At 41.3% G+C, this 18,742-nt stretch overlaps 1 protein-coding gene and 1 long non-coding RNA gene across 5 annotated transcripts in view; one reads left to right on the plus strand and one right to left on the minus strand.

Moving 5' to 3' along the window:
• Positions 1–18,742, plus strand: part of LOC121466000 — a 113,237-nt gene that overhangs the window by 1,014 nt on the left and 93,481 nt on the right. The window lies entirely within an intron of this gene.
• The window catches only part of Myo9a (myosin IXA), a 199,273-nt gene continuing 193,697 nt past the window's right edge, over positions 13,167–18,742 (minus strand). For all 4 annotated transcript variants that reach the window (XM_041679416.1, XM_041679418.1, XM_041679417.1 and 1 more), the window contains one exon: positions 13,167–17,849. In XM_041679416.1, coding sequence (XP_041535350.1) covers positions 17,389–17,849 — 461 coding nt within the window. In that variant the 3' untranslated portion in view covers positions 13,167–17,388. The remainder of the gene's footprint in view (positions 17,850–18,742) is intronic.

Below are 18,742 nucleotides of genomic sequence, written 5' to 3' on the forward strand. Positions count from 1 at the left end.
GTTTATAGACATTTTAAGAAATAAAACTCACTCTTATTCTAGTGTAGAAAAAGGAAAGTCCATCTCAGAATTTTGAAGGCTGAATGTATTTGGCATTGAAGGGAAATTTACTAATTTTTTTTTTTTTTTTTTTTTTTGTTTTTGTTTTTGTTTCACCCTGAACCTGACTTCATCCCAGTCAGGCTTCTCATTCAGGATCTAAGCACCTACCTAGTCCAAGGCATCCAACCCAGGAAATCCTTCTCCTGGGAACCCCATACCCACTGAATGATGATCTTAGTTCTGGCAGCTGTGAGAACTGGGGAAGGTAGAGCCAGCTGAAAGGGGCAGCGGACAACCTGTCCTTAACGGGGAGAGTGGGGTTAGAAGATAGCAGGGGACTAATAAAAGTCCTGATAGGAAAACTGACACTCGGGCAAATGACCCCCCCTTCCCACGCACCTTGTCATACAATAGGGAGACAGAAATACAACTCAGGATTGAGTTGTTCCCATTGTGAAGTGTTACTTTGCCTTTCAGGGGGAGGGGGGGCACTAAAAGCATCCCAGTCAGCTCTGCTATGTTGTAAGATGCCCTTCCAGAGGACACGAGTTCAATTCCCAGCACCACATGGCAGCTCACACATGTCTGTAACTCAGTTCCAACACCACTACACTTGAAATTAAATAAATAAATAAGATGGCCACGTGATGGGAAAATGCTAACTTTGCATTAAATATGCACTCACTGCTGCCATCGTTAGCGTCGGTGCTGCCAATTTCACACGAACCGTAGTCACTTGGGAAGAAGGAACGTCTGTTGAGGAATTGCCACCATTAGAATCACTTGTGCGCCTGTCTGTGTGGGTATTACTTACGGCTGTAGGGTGGTGCTGCCCCCGGCAGGTGGGCCTAGGCTGGATAAGACCCCGAGTGAGTTGTTAAACCAGCTCCACCGTGGTTTCTGCTTCTGCTCCTGCCTCGACTTTCCTCAGTGACAAAGAGCCTGCAAACTGCAAGCCGAAGCAAACCCTTTCCTTCCTGGTGTTGTTTTTGGCCACAGCAACAGAAACCAAGCTATAAACCGGACAGTTGTCTTCAATGCCCCACCTGTCCTCATCCTCGCCTTCCTCTGCCGTTTTTATGGCTCCTGTAATCATCCACATACTTCCAGGGTGGCCTTTTCAGTTTCATCGTAGGAAAGATAACATTTCACGCTTATCTTTGTGCACCTGGTTTATTGTGCTTTATTCAGTCCACCTGGACCATCCTTTTTTGCTGCAAATGGCGAGATTTCAGTTTTCTTGGTGTTTTTTTGTTTGTTTGTTTGTTTGTTTTTGCTTTTGTTTTGGGTTCTTTGGGGGTGGTGTTGTTTGTTGTTGTTGTTTTGTTTCTCTGTGTAACAGTCCTGGCTGTACTGGAACTCGCTTTGTAGACCAGGCTGGCTTCAAACTCCCAGAGATCCACCTGCCTCTTTGCCTCCCGAGTGCTGAGATTAAAGGCATTTACCACCACTGCCCCGGCAGTTTGCTGTCCTTCCAAATAAAATGCCATCGTGTATGTATATCCTATTTATTATTCACTTAACTGTGGTTAGCATTTAGACTGTTCATATAGCTTGGTATTATAAACAAGAGCATGTAGGCACCTCACTGGAAACCCTTTGAATTGACATACATTGAGACCCAAGCAACTTGTTATAATTTAGCAGTGTGTAAGCAAGCAAGATACGCGTTTACTGGCAGTTACAAAGAAAGGACCAATCAATTTATTACCTATCATGAAATGCAATCTTATAAGGAATCTTAAAGGAATCACAAATCTCAACTTTTATATATGAAAAAGAATCAGTTATACTTTAGATCTTTAGGGTGCAGGTCCCACTGCGGGTGGGGGCCACAGCAGGTGACAGAATACGCCATGCTGACAGTTTGGGTGTGGGGTTTATTTGAGATAAAGGGAGTGGGAAGGGAAGAGAGAATGAAAAGAGACAGAGAAACAAGAACCGGAGGGGAGAGAGGGAGAGACCTGCTTGCCTGGGGGCGGTGGAGAGATCGGGAGTGGGCGGAGCTTGTCTCTTAAAATGATCTTTGCACCTGTCACAGTCAGGGACCTGCTTGCCATAGCAGAGGGGTGCCAGGTTCCCAAGGGGCAGGGCCAAGGTGTGCCTGGCTACTAACAATGCCAGATAGCAGAGAAAGATGGCAGCGGCAGAGCGGCAAACATGTGAGGGCACAGAGTCTGTGGTCTCGGCCGTGCCTATCCAAGATTCACCCATCAGCGCTGCTCCTCCTGGTGGCCGACACCTCAGACTTCAGCTGCTCCTCTGACAAGCCCTCCAGCACTAAGCCGCATCCCTGGCTGTGGGCAGCTGCTGCTCTGCTCACTGCCAGGCAGAGCCATTGAAGTTTGTCAGGCTTAGCTCGATTTCCTGTGCTTTGGAGTCCTACTGAGAAAAAGCCTTGCCTGTGCCAGTTGTTTCTTCCATATTCTCATTCATTTCACGTTTTCAGAGTTCAGATAAAGCGTTTGGTACATCCTGATGAGCTGTTAATACAGAGTGAGGAACCTGGGTCGAGTTTCAGTCTTCTGCGTGAGGATATCCAGGGTCTCCAGCACCAATAAAATATGAGAACAAATGGACAGAACTTGTGTGTCCGGGTCTGGCGTGGAATTCTGTCCTGTTGGTCTAGGTGTTTAAATGTCCACGCCATTCTGTTTTAGTGACTGTGGCTCAGTAAAATTGTCTTGGAGTTAAGTGATTAGGATGCTTCCAAGTTTTTGCTCAAGATTGCTTTGGCTAAGTGGGGTACTTTCTGCTTCCATATGAATTTTGGGGTCTGTGAAGAATGCCACTGATATTCTGACAGGAATTCCGTTGACTCTGTACGTCACTTTGTATAACGTGTAATTTAAGAACACTAATTCTGTAAATCCCTGATTCTAAGGGAATCTTCTAATGGTTTCTTCAGTTTCTTTCACCAGTTTTGCAGTTCTCCTTGTAAAAGTCTACTTCCTTAGCTAAATTTATCCCTGGAGTTTTGTTTGTTTGTGTGGTTTATTGTGAATAAAATTGATTTCATAATTTCTTTCTCAGCAAATTTATTATTGATACATAGAAAAGCACTGATTTTCTAATATATATATATATATATAGCTAGCAGGAATTCCTAGCTGACTGAATTCCTCATTTCTCATCCTCTTTCAGGGATCTTGTATTTTTCAATGAATAGAGACATTAATCTATTCATCTGCAAATGAACAATTTACCTCTTTCCTATCTGCATGCCGTTTCTTTCTTTCTCTTGCTGAATAGCTCTGGTCAAAACGTCTAACACTGTATTGAGTGAGATCTGTGAGAGACAGCGTTGTCTTAGAGACAATACTCCATTTCTCCCCAGTTATGTATGATGTTGGCTATGGATTTATTTATTCTACAAAGCCATTGGTATGTTGAGTTCTGATCCTCTATACCGAATTTTTTCAGGTCTTTTTTTTTTTTTTTTTTGATTTTTGAGACAGGGTTTCTCTGTAGCTTTGGAGCCTGTCCTGGAACTAGCTCTGTAGACCAGGCTGGTCTCAAACTCACAGAGATCTGCCTGCCTCTGCCTCCCAAGTGCTGGGATTAAAGGTGTGCGCCACCACCGCCCGGCTTGTTTTTGTTTTTCAAGACAGGGTTTTCTGTGTAGCCCTGGCTGTCCTGGAACTCGTTTCTGTAGACCAGACAGTCTGGAACTTCGAGATCTGCCTGCTTCTGCCTCCTGAGTGCTGGGATTAAAGGCGTGCGCCACCACCGCCAGTTTGGAGCTCACTATGTAGCTAGGGCTGCTTTCAAACTTTGCTCTTCCTGCTTCTGCCTTACGGGGATGTGTCACTATGTTCCTCTTTGTTGTAGGGATTGTTCTGTTGCATTGTCAAATTTGATTCTCTTATTTTGTTGAGGACTTCTGCGTCTATGTCCATCAGGAATACTGGTCTTCTGGCTTATTTTTACCTCCCCACTCTTTCCCCTCTCCTTTCTTCTTGCCATTGTCAGGTTTTGGTAAGAGTACTGCTGGCTGACAGGATATAACCAGTATGCAAGGATCTCCTCCCAAACCACGGGACAGTGGGACAGCATGAGGGCCAATGTTAGTTCTTCTCTAACAGCTCAACAAGGTTTAGCAGCGAAGCCTTTCAACTCTGTAATTTTCTTTCTTAGAAAATGTTTTAATGTTGATTTACCGTCATTAGTTATTGGTCTGTTCAAATTCAGAACCTCTTGGTTCAATTTTGATAAGTCCTATATGTCCAGATATGTTGGGGGAGGCTGCTTGTTCATTTCCTAGCCACCCAGATTCCCAAAGTAAGCACACAAAAATGTGTATTAACTAAATCACTGCTTGGTCTATTAGCTTATGCATATTTCTAGGTAACTCTTACATCTTAACCCATTTGCATTATTTTGTATTTTACCATGCACGAGGCTCATGGCCTACTGGCAAGGTTCCAGCTGGCAGCTCCTGTCTTTCTCCTCTGGCCGCTACATGGCATCTCTCTGACTCCATCTACTCTCTCTATCTATCTCTTTCAGCCTGGCCTTACCCTGTTAAGCCATTGGCCAATGACAACAGAACATTCATAGCATACAGAGAGGAATCCTACATCACAGATATTTGTCCATTTCTTACAGAGTTTCCAGTTCTATGGCATATTGACTTTTCAAAACAGTCCCCAGTAATCGTCCTTTGTATGTGTCTTTACCTGGTATCCTTTTTCATCTCTTCGTTCCATCTCCTGTCTTCTCTGTTGCTCTCTTGGTTAGTTAAGCTAAAAGTTTTCCAATTCTGTTTATCTTTTCAACAGAATAACTTTTGACTTACTCGTCTTTAGTATTATCTTTTTAGACTATATTTTATTTCCACTCTGATTTGTTTGCTTTTTTTTTTTTTTTTTTTGAGACAGTGTCTCTCTGTGTAGCCATGGCTATCCTGGCACTAACTTTGTAGAGCAGGCTGGCCTTGAATTTACAGAGATCCGCCTGCCTGTTTCCCCAGCCCTGGGATTAAAGGTAGGTGCCTCTATCTTTATTACCTTTCTCCTACAAATTTGGAAGTAGTCTTATTTCATTAAGTCTTTGCATCATTAGATTGTACAAAAATCTTTCTCCTCCATTCTTTTTATTTTTAGTATTTTATTTATTCTTAGACAATTTCATACACACACACATACACATACACATATATATATACATATATACAGTGTATCTTGATCATGTATACCCCCTGTTTCACCCAAAAATATGGCTCTCCCACCTTCATATGCTTTTTTTTTAAAGCATAATTTCTTTATTGATTCTTTGGGAGTTTCACTAACTCCGGTCACCTCCCAGTTTCCCTCATATACTCCCCGAGCCCCTGCAGTGCCCCCCAAAAGAAAATTTTAAAAAATCAAACCAAAGCAAAACAAAGCAAGCAAGCAAACAAAAACAAGAACAAAACAAACTCCAAAAATCCCCTCGCTTTTTCAACTTTCCCGCCTCTCCAAGCCCTCTCCGTTCATCCTGGTCGCACTGGGAGTGGTAGACTCTTTTGTCCAATCAGCTTTACTAGTTAATGTTCATTGCAACACGTCACTGGTGTGGTTCAAGACCTCTGGTTTCTGGCACATCATCATCACTGGATCCTCACAAACTCCTCTGGGATATCCCATAGCCACCTGGAGTCACGGAGAGCCTGTGTGTATCCTGATGATGTCAGAGAGGCATGCGGAACTGGCCCTGCTCTTCACTGGCTCTGCCTCTCACTGTGTACTGAAGCAGGAGAACTGGCCTGACCCTCACTGGGGAGCTGGCTCTACCCCCTTGCCTAAGGCAGGTGGCCGCAGTGGCCTGGACTGACCATCTCGGCGACCATCCAAGTGCACAGCACAGCCAGACCTTGGGTTGACCTACCTAACATTTACCTGACGTAGGACCAGCTGGGGCTCCTGAAGAGACTGGTCTTTCACAGTGATTCCCCCCCTCTTTACAAAGGGGGAATTAGCTATTATACACTTTCTGCTTGGAGCGCTCTTTGCGCTGCACAACTCAAGCTTTGGCGTGCCATGCTTCCATTTTTATGTGTTTTCAGAAGGTGATTTTTTTTCTAACTTCCTCAGTGACATATTGCTGTTTGGCCTCCATGAACTTAACAGGATTTCTAAAAGTTTCTCTTGTTGACAATGGTAGTGCCATTCTGTTATGGTCAGAGAAGATATTTCAATTTTTGTGATTTGTCAAGATTTGCTCTGTGGCCTTTAACATTTGGCATATTCAAAAGAAAATGTTGTGCACTGAGAATGTGTATCCTGCAAGTCACTATATGGAATGTCCTAGAAATGTCTGTCAGTCCATCTTAACCGTTTCTTGCTTTTCTTGCCTTGTCTGTGTGGATGAGAGTGGAGTACTGAAATTCCTCACTACCTCTGGTGCTTGTTTTTTAAACTTAGGAGCTCCAACATCAAGTATATACATTTACAATCATTTACTTTTTATTACTTATATGTTTGTGTATGTATGGGCATATGTGTTGCAACAGTGCGTGTGCGGAGGTCAACCAACAGCCTGCAGGAGTTGATTTTTCTCCTTCACCGTGTGGGGTCTTGGGGACTGAGCTCAGGATATCAGGTTTGGCAGCAAATGCTTTTACTTGCCAACCCATTTGATGACCCCGTGTCTCTCTGTGTGTTATATGTGTGTATAGTATATGTGTGCGTGTGCACAGATGCTATGTACCTGTACACGTGTGATGATCAGAAGAGGACTTGATGTGTCTTCTGTTCTTCTCTGCCTTGTTCTTTGAGTCTCTCCGACCTGGAGCTGTGTTCTTTAGCTAGGCTGGTAGCAGCAAATCCCAGCCATTCTCCTTTCTCTACCTCTTGCAGTGGTGGGATTACAAACATGCCTGGGACCGTGTTGATTTTTACATGGATCCTGTGGATCTGACTTCTGGTCTTCTTGCTTGTACAGCAAGTGCTCTTAACTGCAGGGCCATCTCTCCAGTCCAGAAACATGTTTTTGATGAACCGATCCTTTGATTGTTATTTAGTAACTTTTTTTAAAAAAAATCTCTCTTGCTATCCTTCCCCACTTGGTCTAGTTTCTTAGATAAAAGTGCAGCAACTACTGCTTACTTTAGGATCACATTTGCTTGAAATATTATTTCCCAGACTTTCATTTCCAAGCTCTTATGTGCCTATACTGGTGAACTGAGTCTCTTATACATACCATATTTTTGATTCTTATTTTGTTTTTCATATAGGATCTTGCATGGTCTGGTATCCACTACATAGCTTAGGTTGACCTCAAAGTCATGGTGATCCTTTGCCTCAGCCAAATGAAGCTGGGATTAGAGGTGTGTATCATAACATCTAGCTTTTAAAAAATTCATCCAGTCAGAATATAGGTTTGATTAGATAATTTAGTCCACTTATATTAAGGTTATTATTGAGATGTAGGAACTTATGCTTATCTTGATTTTTCTACTTATTGTCAAGGACCGGCCTTGACAAAATCACTAGTTACTAGGGTAGTGTTATGTCCACATCTGCGAAGTCCCTGCAAAAGTCAACAAGGAGACCGAGACCTGTATGTAAAAGCAAAGAGCCTTTATTTTATGCAAGTTTACAAACTCAGTCTCTCCATATGTCCAATGTATTGTAATAAACATAGAGCCCCGAGCTCAGTTAGAGTTGGGTTTTTATAGTAGTAAAGGTGGGGTGAGGGGTTTCTGAGGTTTAGGACCCCTGATTGGCTGACATTTGTCTCCGGGTGACCTGGTGAGTGTGTTCTGGGAGGTGACCCTATCTACAGCAGTTGGAATGTTAGGCATTTCCTTTGAACTGTCTGTTTTTGGGTGGTGCTAGGTAATCTCAGTTTGTGGTTCTTTCTGCAGCCAGGTATTGCTTTAGGGTAAACTACTGAGACTCAGGCCTCTTGTTAAGTTTATCAATGGCCAAGTTCTACTCTGGCAGGTGATAATGGTTAGAAGAATTTCCTTTAGGTGACCTGCCCACAGTTAGCTTATCACAGCTGGCTCCCACATTTTCCCCTTCACAAGCACGGATGACAGGAGCCAAGATTGCCCCATGGTCCACATCAGCTTTCATGAAGTCCAGGCTCACCACCATTTAGAGCAGGTTGTAGTCAGCAACTGATGCTTAGATGTGTCTGCCAGTCAAGTGGAAGTCTATTGAGATAAATTTAAACTACTGTGCTACTGCTTGTAGTGCCCCAAATATAGAGTATTTGGAGTTCTGATCATCCTGATCATAGAATGGAGTAGACTGATAGGCTTGATGTGGCTAAAATAAATAGGATTCCTAGGTTTAGGTTGACTGGGGGTGAGGCATAGGTAGTGGAATTCATAGGCTTAGAGCTAGCGAGGATAAAGTAGGCATGATAATAGGGTTGTGGAAGTAGCTAGGGAGTCATAGGGGTTCTTTAATAAATAATTTTATTGCATCTGTGAATGGTTGGAGAATTCCATAGGGTCCTACAATATTTGGTCCTTTTCGTAATTGTATGTAGCCTAGGATTTTACATTCCACTAAAGTAAGAAATACCATGGCGATTAATACTGGAATTAGGAGGGTGAAATACACTATTAGGGAGAGGATTTGAACCTCTGGGGACAAGGTTTTAAATCTTATGCAATTTCCTGATTCTGCCACCCTAATCATACCCTTGTCTAGGGTTATAGTTACACAAACTTACTAAATTCAGATAATTTCATATATTAGTTTTGGGGTACTATTAAGAAAGCCCCATTTCCCTTGTCCTTTCATACTGGGAGAAATAGTTAATAGTTATTCCAGTCTGAACTCAGATCACATAGGACTTTAGTCATTGAACCATCAATAGCTGCTACACCATTGGGATGTCCTGATCCAACATCGAGGTCGTAAACCCTAATTGTCGATACGGACTCTCGAATAGGATTGCGCTGTTATCCCAAGGGTAACTTGGTCCATTGGTCAAAAGTTTTGGGGTCAATAGGATTTTGGTCACTTTGACTTGTGAGTCTAGGTTAAAAAAAATCATTCAGAGTTTGGTTTGATTTGGTCACCCCAACCGAAATTCCTAGCTTATATCTTGATATTTGGTTCAGTAGGGAGGTTTGTTGGAAAGTTAAGCTAGTAAATTGAAGCTCCATAGGGTCTTCTCGTCTTATTATGTTATCCCACCTCTTCACGGGAAGGTCAATTTCATTGATTGGAAGTAAGAGACAGTTGAATCCTCGTATAGCCGTTTATTCCAGTCCTCAATTAAGAAAGAAGGGATTATGCTACCTTCGCACGGTCAGGATACCACGGCCATTTAACATTAGTAGTCACTGGGCAAGTGGTGCCTCTAATACTTTTTTTTTTTTTTTTTTTTTTGTTTTTCGAGACAGGGTTTCTCTGTAGCTTTGGAGCCTGTCCTGGAACTCCCTTTGTAGACCAGGCTGGTCTCGAACTCACAGAGATCCGCCTGCCTCTGCCTCCCGAGTGCTGGGATTACAGGTGTGCGCCACCACCGCCCGGCCCGCCTCTAATACTTTTTATGGTAGAGGTGATGTTTTTGGTAAACAGGCAGGATTCATGTTTGCCAAGTTCCTTTTACATCTTTTAATCTTTCCTTGTGGCATGCCTGTGTTGGATTAACATTTTACATACAGGTGAGTTTTGTTAGTAGGATTTACACCTGGGGTTGTTGTTTTTGTTTTTGTTTTTTTTTTTTTTTTTTTTGTTTTTCGAGACAGGGTTTCTCTGTAGCTTTGGTGCCTGTCCCGGAACTAGCTCTTGTAGACCAGGCTGGCCTCGAACTCCCAGAGATCCGCCTGCCTCTGCCTCCCGAGTGCTGGGATTAAAGGCGTGCGCCACCACCGCCCGGCACACTTGGGGTTGTTAACTAACAATGGTCATCTGGGTTGTTATAGGCTTGTGCTTGGAGAACAGTGTTCTTGTTATTCATGTTAACAGTATTTCATCTATATAACCATAGATGAACCCAATTAGTATTTATAGGAAGTCATTATGATTTGTGGAATTTGGATGTTGTAGTGTTGAGCGGCTGTTTATGACAGGATGTCATAAAGAGTTGATGACAGAATGGTGCATATAAGGTAACGCAGATATGTCTAATAAGCATTAATTAAATAGTTGTAGATCAAATTCATGGTTGAATTGTATGTTGATAAAGAATTTAATGTCTTATATAATAGTGCATGCTTGTATGTTTGGGGAATATAATTTAATGCATGATATACATAAATGTATTAATGTCCTATATACATTTATGTACAAGAAGTTTAAAAAGAATGTCAGCTTTGGGTGTTGATGGTGGAGGATGAGTCCTTCCTTCTTGATGTTCTGAGAAAAAGATTTTCATTTCTGGTTTATAAGGCCAGTGTAATGTTTATACTATCAGGGCATTTAATCTAGGTCAAGAATGTTGTTTTCAATTATGCCTGCAATAGGAATGAAGATTACGGTGATGGCGAAATAACCGACGGAGGCTTTGTCTGATAATGATGAATGGGTGTTCAACTGGTTGGGCGCCCATTCGTGTGTGGATAAGGAGGTCAGCTACTAAAATTGAATACATTGTGTGATTGGGCAGGTTAGTCCTCATTGTTTTGAGGTGTGGAGAAAGGGTATAAGGGCGAGAATAAGGATGGATAGGATTAGAGCTAGTACGCTCCCCAGTTTGTTGGGGATAGATTGGAGGGTAGCGTAAGCGAAAAGAAAATATCATCCGGTTTAATGTGTGGTAGGGTGTTAAGTGGATTTGCTAGTGTATAATTATCTGGATCTCCGAGAATATCTGGGAAAAATAAAACCAAAATTATGAGAGCTAATAATAGAAGAAGAAGAATAGACTTTCTCAGGATGCTGAGAAAGTCTTCGTGTAGTAAGAGTGAAATGGAATTTTGTCTGCGTCCGAATTTAGGCCTGATGGGTTATTGGAGCCAGTTTCATGGAGAAATAAGAGATGAACGAATACAAGGGCTGTGATGATGCAAGGCAAGATAAAGTGGAATGTTAGAGTGGCTTTATCTACTGAGAATCCACCTCAGATTCATTCTACTAGGGTTGTTCCGATGTAAGGGATGGATGGCTGATAGGACATTGGTGATTACTGTAGCCCTTCCAAATGGTATCTGTCCTCACGGGAGTACGTAGCCTACGAATGCTGTTGCTATTATGGCAAATAGAAGTACAATTCCTGTGTTTCATGTTTCAGTTATATTGTAAGAGCCATAATAGATTTCTCATTCTACATGGAGGAAAAGGCAGATGAAGAATATAGAGGCTCCATTTGCCTGTAGATAGTGGATTAGTTAACGTCTCGGTAGATGTGAGTGACCTATGAAAATGTTGTTGATGTGCCTAATGTGTAGAGTATGGCTAGGAATAATCCTGTGAGGATTTGAATGATTAAGCGTAAACCCAGGAGAGAGCCGAAATTTCATCATGATGAGATGTTTGATGGGGCTGGAAGATCCATGAATGAGTGGTTAATAATTTTGGTTAATGGGTGTCTTTTTCGGATGATTGTCACTAAGTGTTTCTATAATTGAATAACGATGATTTTCATGTCATTGGTCATAGTTAATGTAGAAATTATGACAGGATCTATTTATATTTTAAGTCTATTGATTTCATTAGGTTGTTTAGGCACTTATTTGAAGACGTCTATTTATGGTGGGTTATGTTTGATAGTGGGTGTTCAGGTTGTTTAGCGGTATTAGGTTTTGGTGGGTCTTTTTTTTTTAGGATTAATGGTGTTTTTGATTTAGGGGGGATGTTGATTGTATTTGGTTACACTACTGCTATGTCTGCAGAGGATACATGGGTCTCTGGTTGATTGGTATCAGGAGTTTTATTGATAAGTGTTCTTATGGAGATAGTATATTATTTGTGACTAATTATTATGAGGGGTTGGATATAGTGTTGGACTTCAATAGTTTAGGTGGGTGAATGGTTTATGATGGTGATGGGCTAAGATTAGTGGGTGATGGGGGTGTTGGTGGCTGCTTTGTGGAGCTGCTCTGCATGGTTGATAGTGGTTTCTGGTTGAACTTTATTTATAGGTATATTTATTATTGTTGAGATTACTCGGGGTAATTAAATGCTTAGTAAGACTGGGATAGACAGGAGTGTAATTAGGAATGAGAGGAAATATAGTTTAATTATTCTTTTTTGGTTACTGAGGGTTGCAGAGTGTAGGTATGGAAGGTGGAGGTGATTTTGGGGATAGCTTTTTCTAGTCAGATTAGATCTAGTAAGGTTAGAGCTGTTTGTAAAGCTTATGTTAAGTGTTTTGATAGGGAGAATTCAATATATAATTGTTGGGAAATATCCTAGGGAGGTTGAAAATAGTTTAGTAGGTGAGGGCTTGGTTGGTGAAAGGCTATTTGTTATTAAGTTCTAATGTGATGGCAAATCCTGCAATGGTTACTAGTATCATGGTATAGTTATGACTTAGATGGTTGTGGGTGGGATATTGTATGAGATGAAGAAGCCTGCCATGACACTTCCTAGGGCTAGGTGTTTGATTGGGTTAATTAATAATGGGTCATTTTCATTAATAATGATTGAAGAAGGGAATTGAGGTTTAGTTTTTAAAGCAAAGTAGATGATTCGTATGCTGTAGACAGCTAGTATTGAGGTGGCTACTAGTGTTACTAAGAGGGCTCAGGTGTTGGTGTAGCAGGTGTTGGCCTCAATAATTAGTTTTTTAAATTTTTTTAAAAATTTATTTAACATTTTCACCTCCTTCCACTCTCCCTTTTCCCTTCCACTTTCCCTCCCCTTTCCCCTTCCACTTTCCCTCCCCTTTCCCCCTCCTCCTCCTAAGAGAAGTCCTAAGAGAAGTCAGGGTGGCCTGCCTTGTGGGAAGTCCAAGGCCCCCCCTCCTCATTATGGGGTGAGAGGTGCAGGTGCCAGGATATTTTGTTTCTGTTGCCATGACTTTGTCTCAGGTCTCTGAGTCTCACAAGGTTCTGATGTTTTCAGTTTAGTTTTTTTTTTTTTCCTGCTTTTTCAAGACAAGGTTTTTGTTTAACAGCCTTGGCTGTTATGGAACTCACTCTGTAGACCAGGCTGCCCTCGAACCCACAAAGATCCGCCTGCCTCTGCCACCCAAGTGCTGTACTACCACCGCCTGGCTGGTTCTGATTTTAACTATTGTTCACCTCAAAATGCAGCTATACATTTTTTCTTCACAGAAAGTGAGCGTTAGATGCCTTTAATCTTCCATCTTGGTATTTCCCTCTGAACTGTCTTGACAGTCAGCAGACCAGTACCTTGGCTTTGCTCCTCCTTTGAATTCAGCTGAGTTCTAACAGAAGTCACTTCTGCACTTACCAACTGGGAACTGGGTCCTTTCTTTTAACTTTATCAGTATAAGAAATCAGTGTTGTTCCTTTGGGTTATGAATCTGATTGGGAACCAGAAAACAAACCACACATATTCCATTTCTGGAAGCTTTGTTCTTTAATGAGCCATGGAGTGATTTGTTCAGCAAGCTGCTTTTGTGTGGCCATACAGTGCATATTCTGAGTGACGCATACTGCACTTCATACAAATGTCTTGCCCCCTCCAAAAAAAAAAAAAACAAAAAAAAAAAAAAGAAAAACTACAAAGTGCTGCTGATTGCATCAGGAATGTAATCAGTTCTGTGAATGAGATAAATCATTCTAATAGAATTGTTAAACAGTAAAGTGGCATATTTCACAGGATATGTCCTTTTATAATATACAGTATTTTAAAAATTTACACTCACCATACTTATAAATTACTTAAAATCCATTAAAATAATATAATACTAATCTGTAGTCCACACCTTTCCCATAGCAAATACAAATACTTTATTCAAGAGGTGCAACTCTTATATGACCTAAGAGGGCTGATAAAGAGGCATTAAGAATGGATCAGTACAAGGCAACAGGCCCATTGGTAGAGCTTTTTTGAAGTTTAAACCAAGAGATTAATAAGATCTAATACACTGGAGATTACCCAGTCAACACCAAATCAAGTATGGGAATGTTCCAGAGAAACATGGTCTAAGGACACAGAAAGTTGGGTCTCCTACAAATGACTAAATATTTTACTACTAAGGCCAGCATGGTGTTGGGACACAGTGCTGGGAAGTTATCATAAGTGTGTGGGTGCATATAACACACCATTCAATACAGAAGAATGCAGGTCCATTCCCCACCAAGACTTAAGAGTGGGCGAGAAAACCAGCTGGACAACTTCTTTCTATAGTTACAACTTTCTCAGCTTCACACACCTCCTGAGAATCCTTTCTTCTCTCTAGCTTATCAGTTACAGATGAAAACATAGAGCTCACAGGCAGAGATGGGACAATACAACCTCCACGGATCACATGTCAGCATATCTTTGACTGTACAACACATGATATCTTCACATCCTATGCAAGGATAAGAGTCACAGCAGATTTCCAAAGCCTGAGAGTTGGCCCTAGTGACCTGTGCCCTGAACTCACATCTTTTTGTCCCTCCTAACAATACTCAGAGAAAGAGGGTCATATCTCCCTTTGTTTCAACAGCCCAGCGTGGCCATATATATCTAAATGGCAGGAAGTACAAACTATGTGCAAACTAAGCATGTTGCCTCCCTGAATTCTGCCTGCATTTGCTGTAGTATCTTCAATCTGTAATGCAGAATGAATTTGTTTCTGCTACATTTTCTATGATACACAGCTACAAACATATATTAATGAGTGGGTAGAAAAGAAAATATAGATGTTTTTGAGGGCTAGACGTGACTAGAATGCTCTGAAGTTGGGAACACGGGCTCCACATGTAAGCCACTCTGCTGCTGCCATGGAGATTCTTTTGATGCATTCTGAGTGAAGAAAAGCAGCAAGGCAGAAAGCAACAGAGAACTGTGAACCTGATGCGGACTGTATCATGAGTGACTGCAATACATTGTCATTTTGTGGTGATGCAGAGACCCTGATAAGAACTGACGGGAGTAGAACATTTGGTTCTGACAGTATTGAGTTATGGCTTCATCTCTATCAGACCAATAGTGCCTGCTGACCAGCAAGAACAATAGCATTCTTTTCCTCAAAGAAGGCCTACACTTGCTGAGACATTCTTATGATTGTGTGGATTTCCCCCAGCGCATCCTGGCAGCTTGTTAAATGATTGGAAATTTACAAATCTAGCAACTGAAAAAAAAGTTTTTATTTAATTTTATTCAAATTCAGGATTTAGGTCCCTGAGAAAAATTATAAAGTCTTTTAATATCGATTACCTAGTTCCTACAAAGTGACCTATGTAGACAGTTTTTTCTCAGCCCCAAATTTACCTTATAGAAAAACAAGACAAACAAAAAACTGAAAATTTAGGTGGGAGAATGTATGTCAAGTGTTAAGTTTCCCCAGACCATTCCTCTGAAACAAGGGAAACTGTTCAATAGCTTAAAAAAAAAATTAAGTAACATTTTGACCAAAGTGGAGAGCAACAGTTAACACCCAGCAGTAGCTGCTCTCCCCAGTGCTAAAATAGACTGTGTAAGGCCCAAAATAGTTACCCCACCTTGACACAGTCATGCTGGGTTCCTTTAGGACAATATCCAACATTCTTGTTGTTAATGTTTGTGGGATATAAAACTTAACATTTACTGATTGACCACCATCATTTGGGGAGAGTTTCAAAGCTTCCTTCATGTGTTTCGATGATGAACTATATATACCAGGGAGAGGGAAGACACCTGCTACCATGAGTTGCTGCGCAGAATGATGCTACAAGTCTCATCTCTAGAGCTGGCCAATGACCACTGAAGCAGGGGCATGAGGTTCAGTGTTGTGCAAGAGGAAAGACCCTGCCTTAACAGAAGACTTATTATTCTCATGACTTCAAACCAAAGAAAATGAAGAAAACCGAAATTCAGGTTATAGGTGGTAAAGGCTCTTTTTGTAACAGTGCATATGGTAGTTAAGACAAAATGTATTTAGTTACTTTAAAAATAAACATTTTCACATACTTAAGAAAGGGCATCATGTTTCATTTCACATACATTATAAATAGCAAAAAGATTTCTACTCCCACAAATGCTAGTACATGATGTTTCAGAAATTATAACTTAGGTACATAGAGACCACCAGTGATGAAGAAGATGCCCTTACTTTTCTCTCAACCCAGAGGTGAGTGGTTCTCACCACCTGTCCAATGGCCTCTCATCTGTAGGAAGAAACTCCATGGAAAAATGGGGGAAGCACAAAGTTAAAAAGAACTAGGCATACTATACATGTGTATTTACAGTAAACTTCAGGAACAAGTATATTAACAAAAATAGCTTCAAGTAGTCCTTGATTTTTTTTCATCTAATACTGATGGTCTGAGAAAAAAAAAAGAAGATAAAAGTTAAATAGATCATATTAAAACTTTCTAAATTTCTTTTGGCAGATTTCTATAACACTCATGCAATGTTGTGAGTACTTGTAGAAAAATGATTACATGGTCACATTATTTGTCTGAGTCTATGGTGGTATTCCACCAGCAAGTGAATAGGCTCGGATACGGTCTTCAGTTTAATCTATACAACAACAAAAAAGCCTGGATCAATCAGGATGAAGCCTTCACATTTAGGGGTTACCTAAATGTGTCTGTGACACAGAAACCAAACAAAAGACTAGAGGACTCTGACCTGATAATCAAGTCTATCATGACAGTATGGCTGCCAGAACTTTATCCCATGCAACATAGCTGGCAGGAACTAACCAGGAGTTAAACCAGTACTGATTACTATGATATCAACATCAACAAAACACAAAGCATGGTCTCTTCACTGTATGACCAGATAACTGAGACATGCTCTGATGGCTTAATGGAAATCATAGTTTATGTTTCCAAAATATAACATGGAGTATTTTTAAATTAAACTTAAAATAGAGGGCTTGGGCTTTCTTCTTATAAATCCTTGGGGGAAAATATATTCTACCACAGCTCCTAACTATCCCAATACAAACTCAAAAGCTTTTGCTTTCATGGTTAAGAGAGGTTTGTATATTTTCTTCAAAAGCTAGAAATGAGAGTATTCCTCAGGATCACAATAGCCTCCTAGTTCAACAAGTATCTGTTGGGAAGGGAAGAGTACTGCGGGAGAGGCAACAACTGCTGACCAAAATCCCCCAGGTCCTAGGTGGCTTTGTTTAGTGGAATCTCAAATCAAAGACAGCAGCCAAGGCACAGATGGCCCATCCCTAGCAACCTTCAAAGAGGCCACTTCTGCAGGAAGCCCAGTGATCCAGCACACAAAGTGCTGGAACAAGAGGCAGGACCATTAGGACTGTTATGGACAAAGTGACCAGAAGAGGCCCCAGAGATGAGATGTGTTTACCACTCTAGCCACATAGGGACACATCTGTCATTCAGACCATAAACTCATTATTTCCAAAAGGTGGTAGCTGCTGTGCTGAGCTGCAGTCTGGGTCCACAGTTTTCTTTCGGCCAGATGCGACTGTCCCCTCTGGGGTCTCTTTGGTTTTCTGAGGTGAATTTTTCACATTCTTTAGTTTTTGTTTGCCCTTTTCAGGGTTGAAGGTTCCTCTGCTGATGAACTGAGGCCTGTCTTCCAGCGATTTGGCTTGGCCTAGTGGTCCTTCCATACCCAGGGCCTCACAAGCTGAGGCAGCTCGGTAAAATGGAGACTTGGAATAAATCTGAAATCGCTTTCTAGTGCCATGAGATGATGTAGTGTTAGATAAACAGGAAGAGACGCAGGAGTTGACTGAGTCCACAGAGTCTGGCTGCTTTCTTAGCTGTTTTCCCAACTTGCTTGAAGGCTCAGACTTGGCAGCTGCTCTCAGGGAGCTAAGGGCTAAGCTTCTCTCTAATGGAGACACAGAAGACAAAGTTGTGACAATGTCTCTTAAACATCAGATAATAAACAGAAGCCAGTGCTCACAAGTAAAAATGAATTTGTCAAAGCTGTGAGGGTCGAGATGATCTACATTGTAGAAATGGCAAAAAGCTCTAGAGTTGGGCCTGGTGGTGCATACCTTAAATCCCAGAGCTTGGAAGGCAGAGGCAGATGGATTTCTGTGAGTTCCAGGCCAGCAAAGAACTACAGAGTGAGAACTTGTTCACAAACAAATAGATCAACAAATCCTCTTCATCCAGTTCCACAAATACTTTACACTAAGTCCCAGGGAAGTATGGTATGTCTGAGTATAAGGCCAGCAGAGACCTAGAACAGTCACCATCATTCCAAAGCCTCTGTCTCCCTGAGATACAGCACCTAGTCAAACACCTCCTTTGGTGTGACAGTTCCACCTCATAGCAGGGGACAGTTTTGGCACTCATTCTTGCAAAATGACCATGAAATGGATATGCACTGTGATTACTGGCTTTCCCCAACCCTCCACGATAAGTTACCAAAATTAAGTTACTAACTGCATTACAATGACCATTTGTGAGTCTAATGAACAATTATGAGGAAGCATCACAAAGACCTGTGATTCCTTAGTAATCTGTCGTATTTTCATGTGAAATCAGTGGATTTGTAAAACAAACTCTACTTAGCTTGGGAATTTGTTTTGGTTTATTTTGTAAGATAGGGTTTATCCATAATATTTCTGTCTGTCCTGGACCAGGCTGGCCTTGAACTCAAGAAATCCACCTGCCTCTGCCTCCTGGATTAAAGATGTGTGCCACCGCACCTAGCTTGGGGATTTTTTTTTAACTATTAAATTAAAAAAAAATTATATATTTTTATGTGTGTGG

Source organism: Microtus oregoni, unplaced genomic scaffold (genome assembly GCF_018167655.1).
Source record: "Microtus oregoni isolate MIOR12 unplaced genomic scaffold, Mior012 000032F_ref0000030, whole genome shotgun sequence".
Classification (NCBI taxonomy): Eukaryota; Metazoa; Chordata; class Mammalia; order Rodentia; family Cricetidae; genus Microtus; species Microtus oregoni.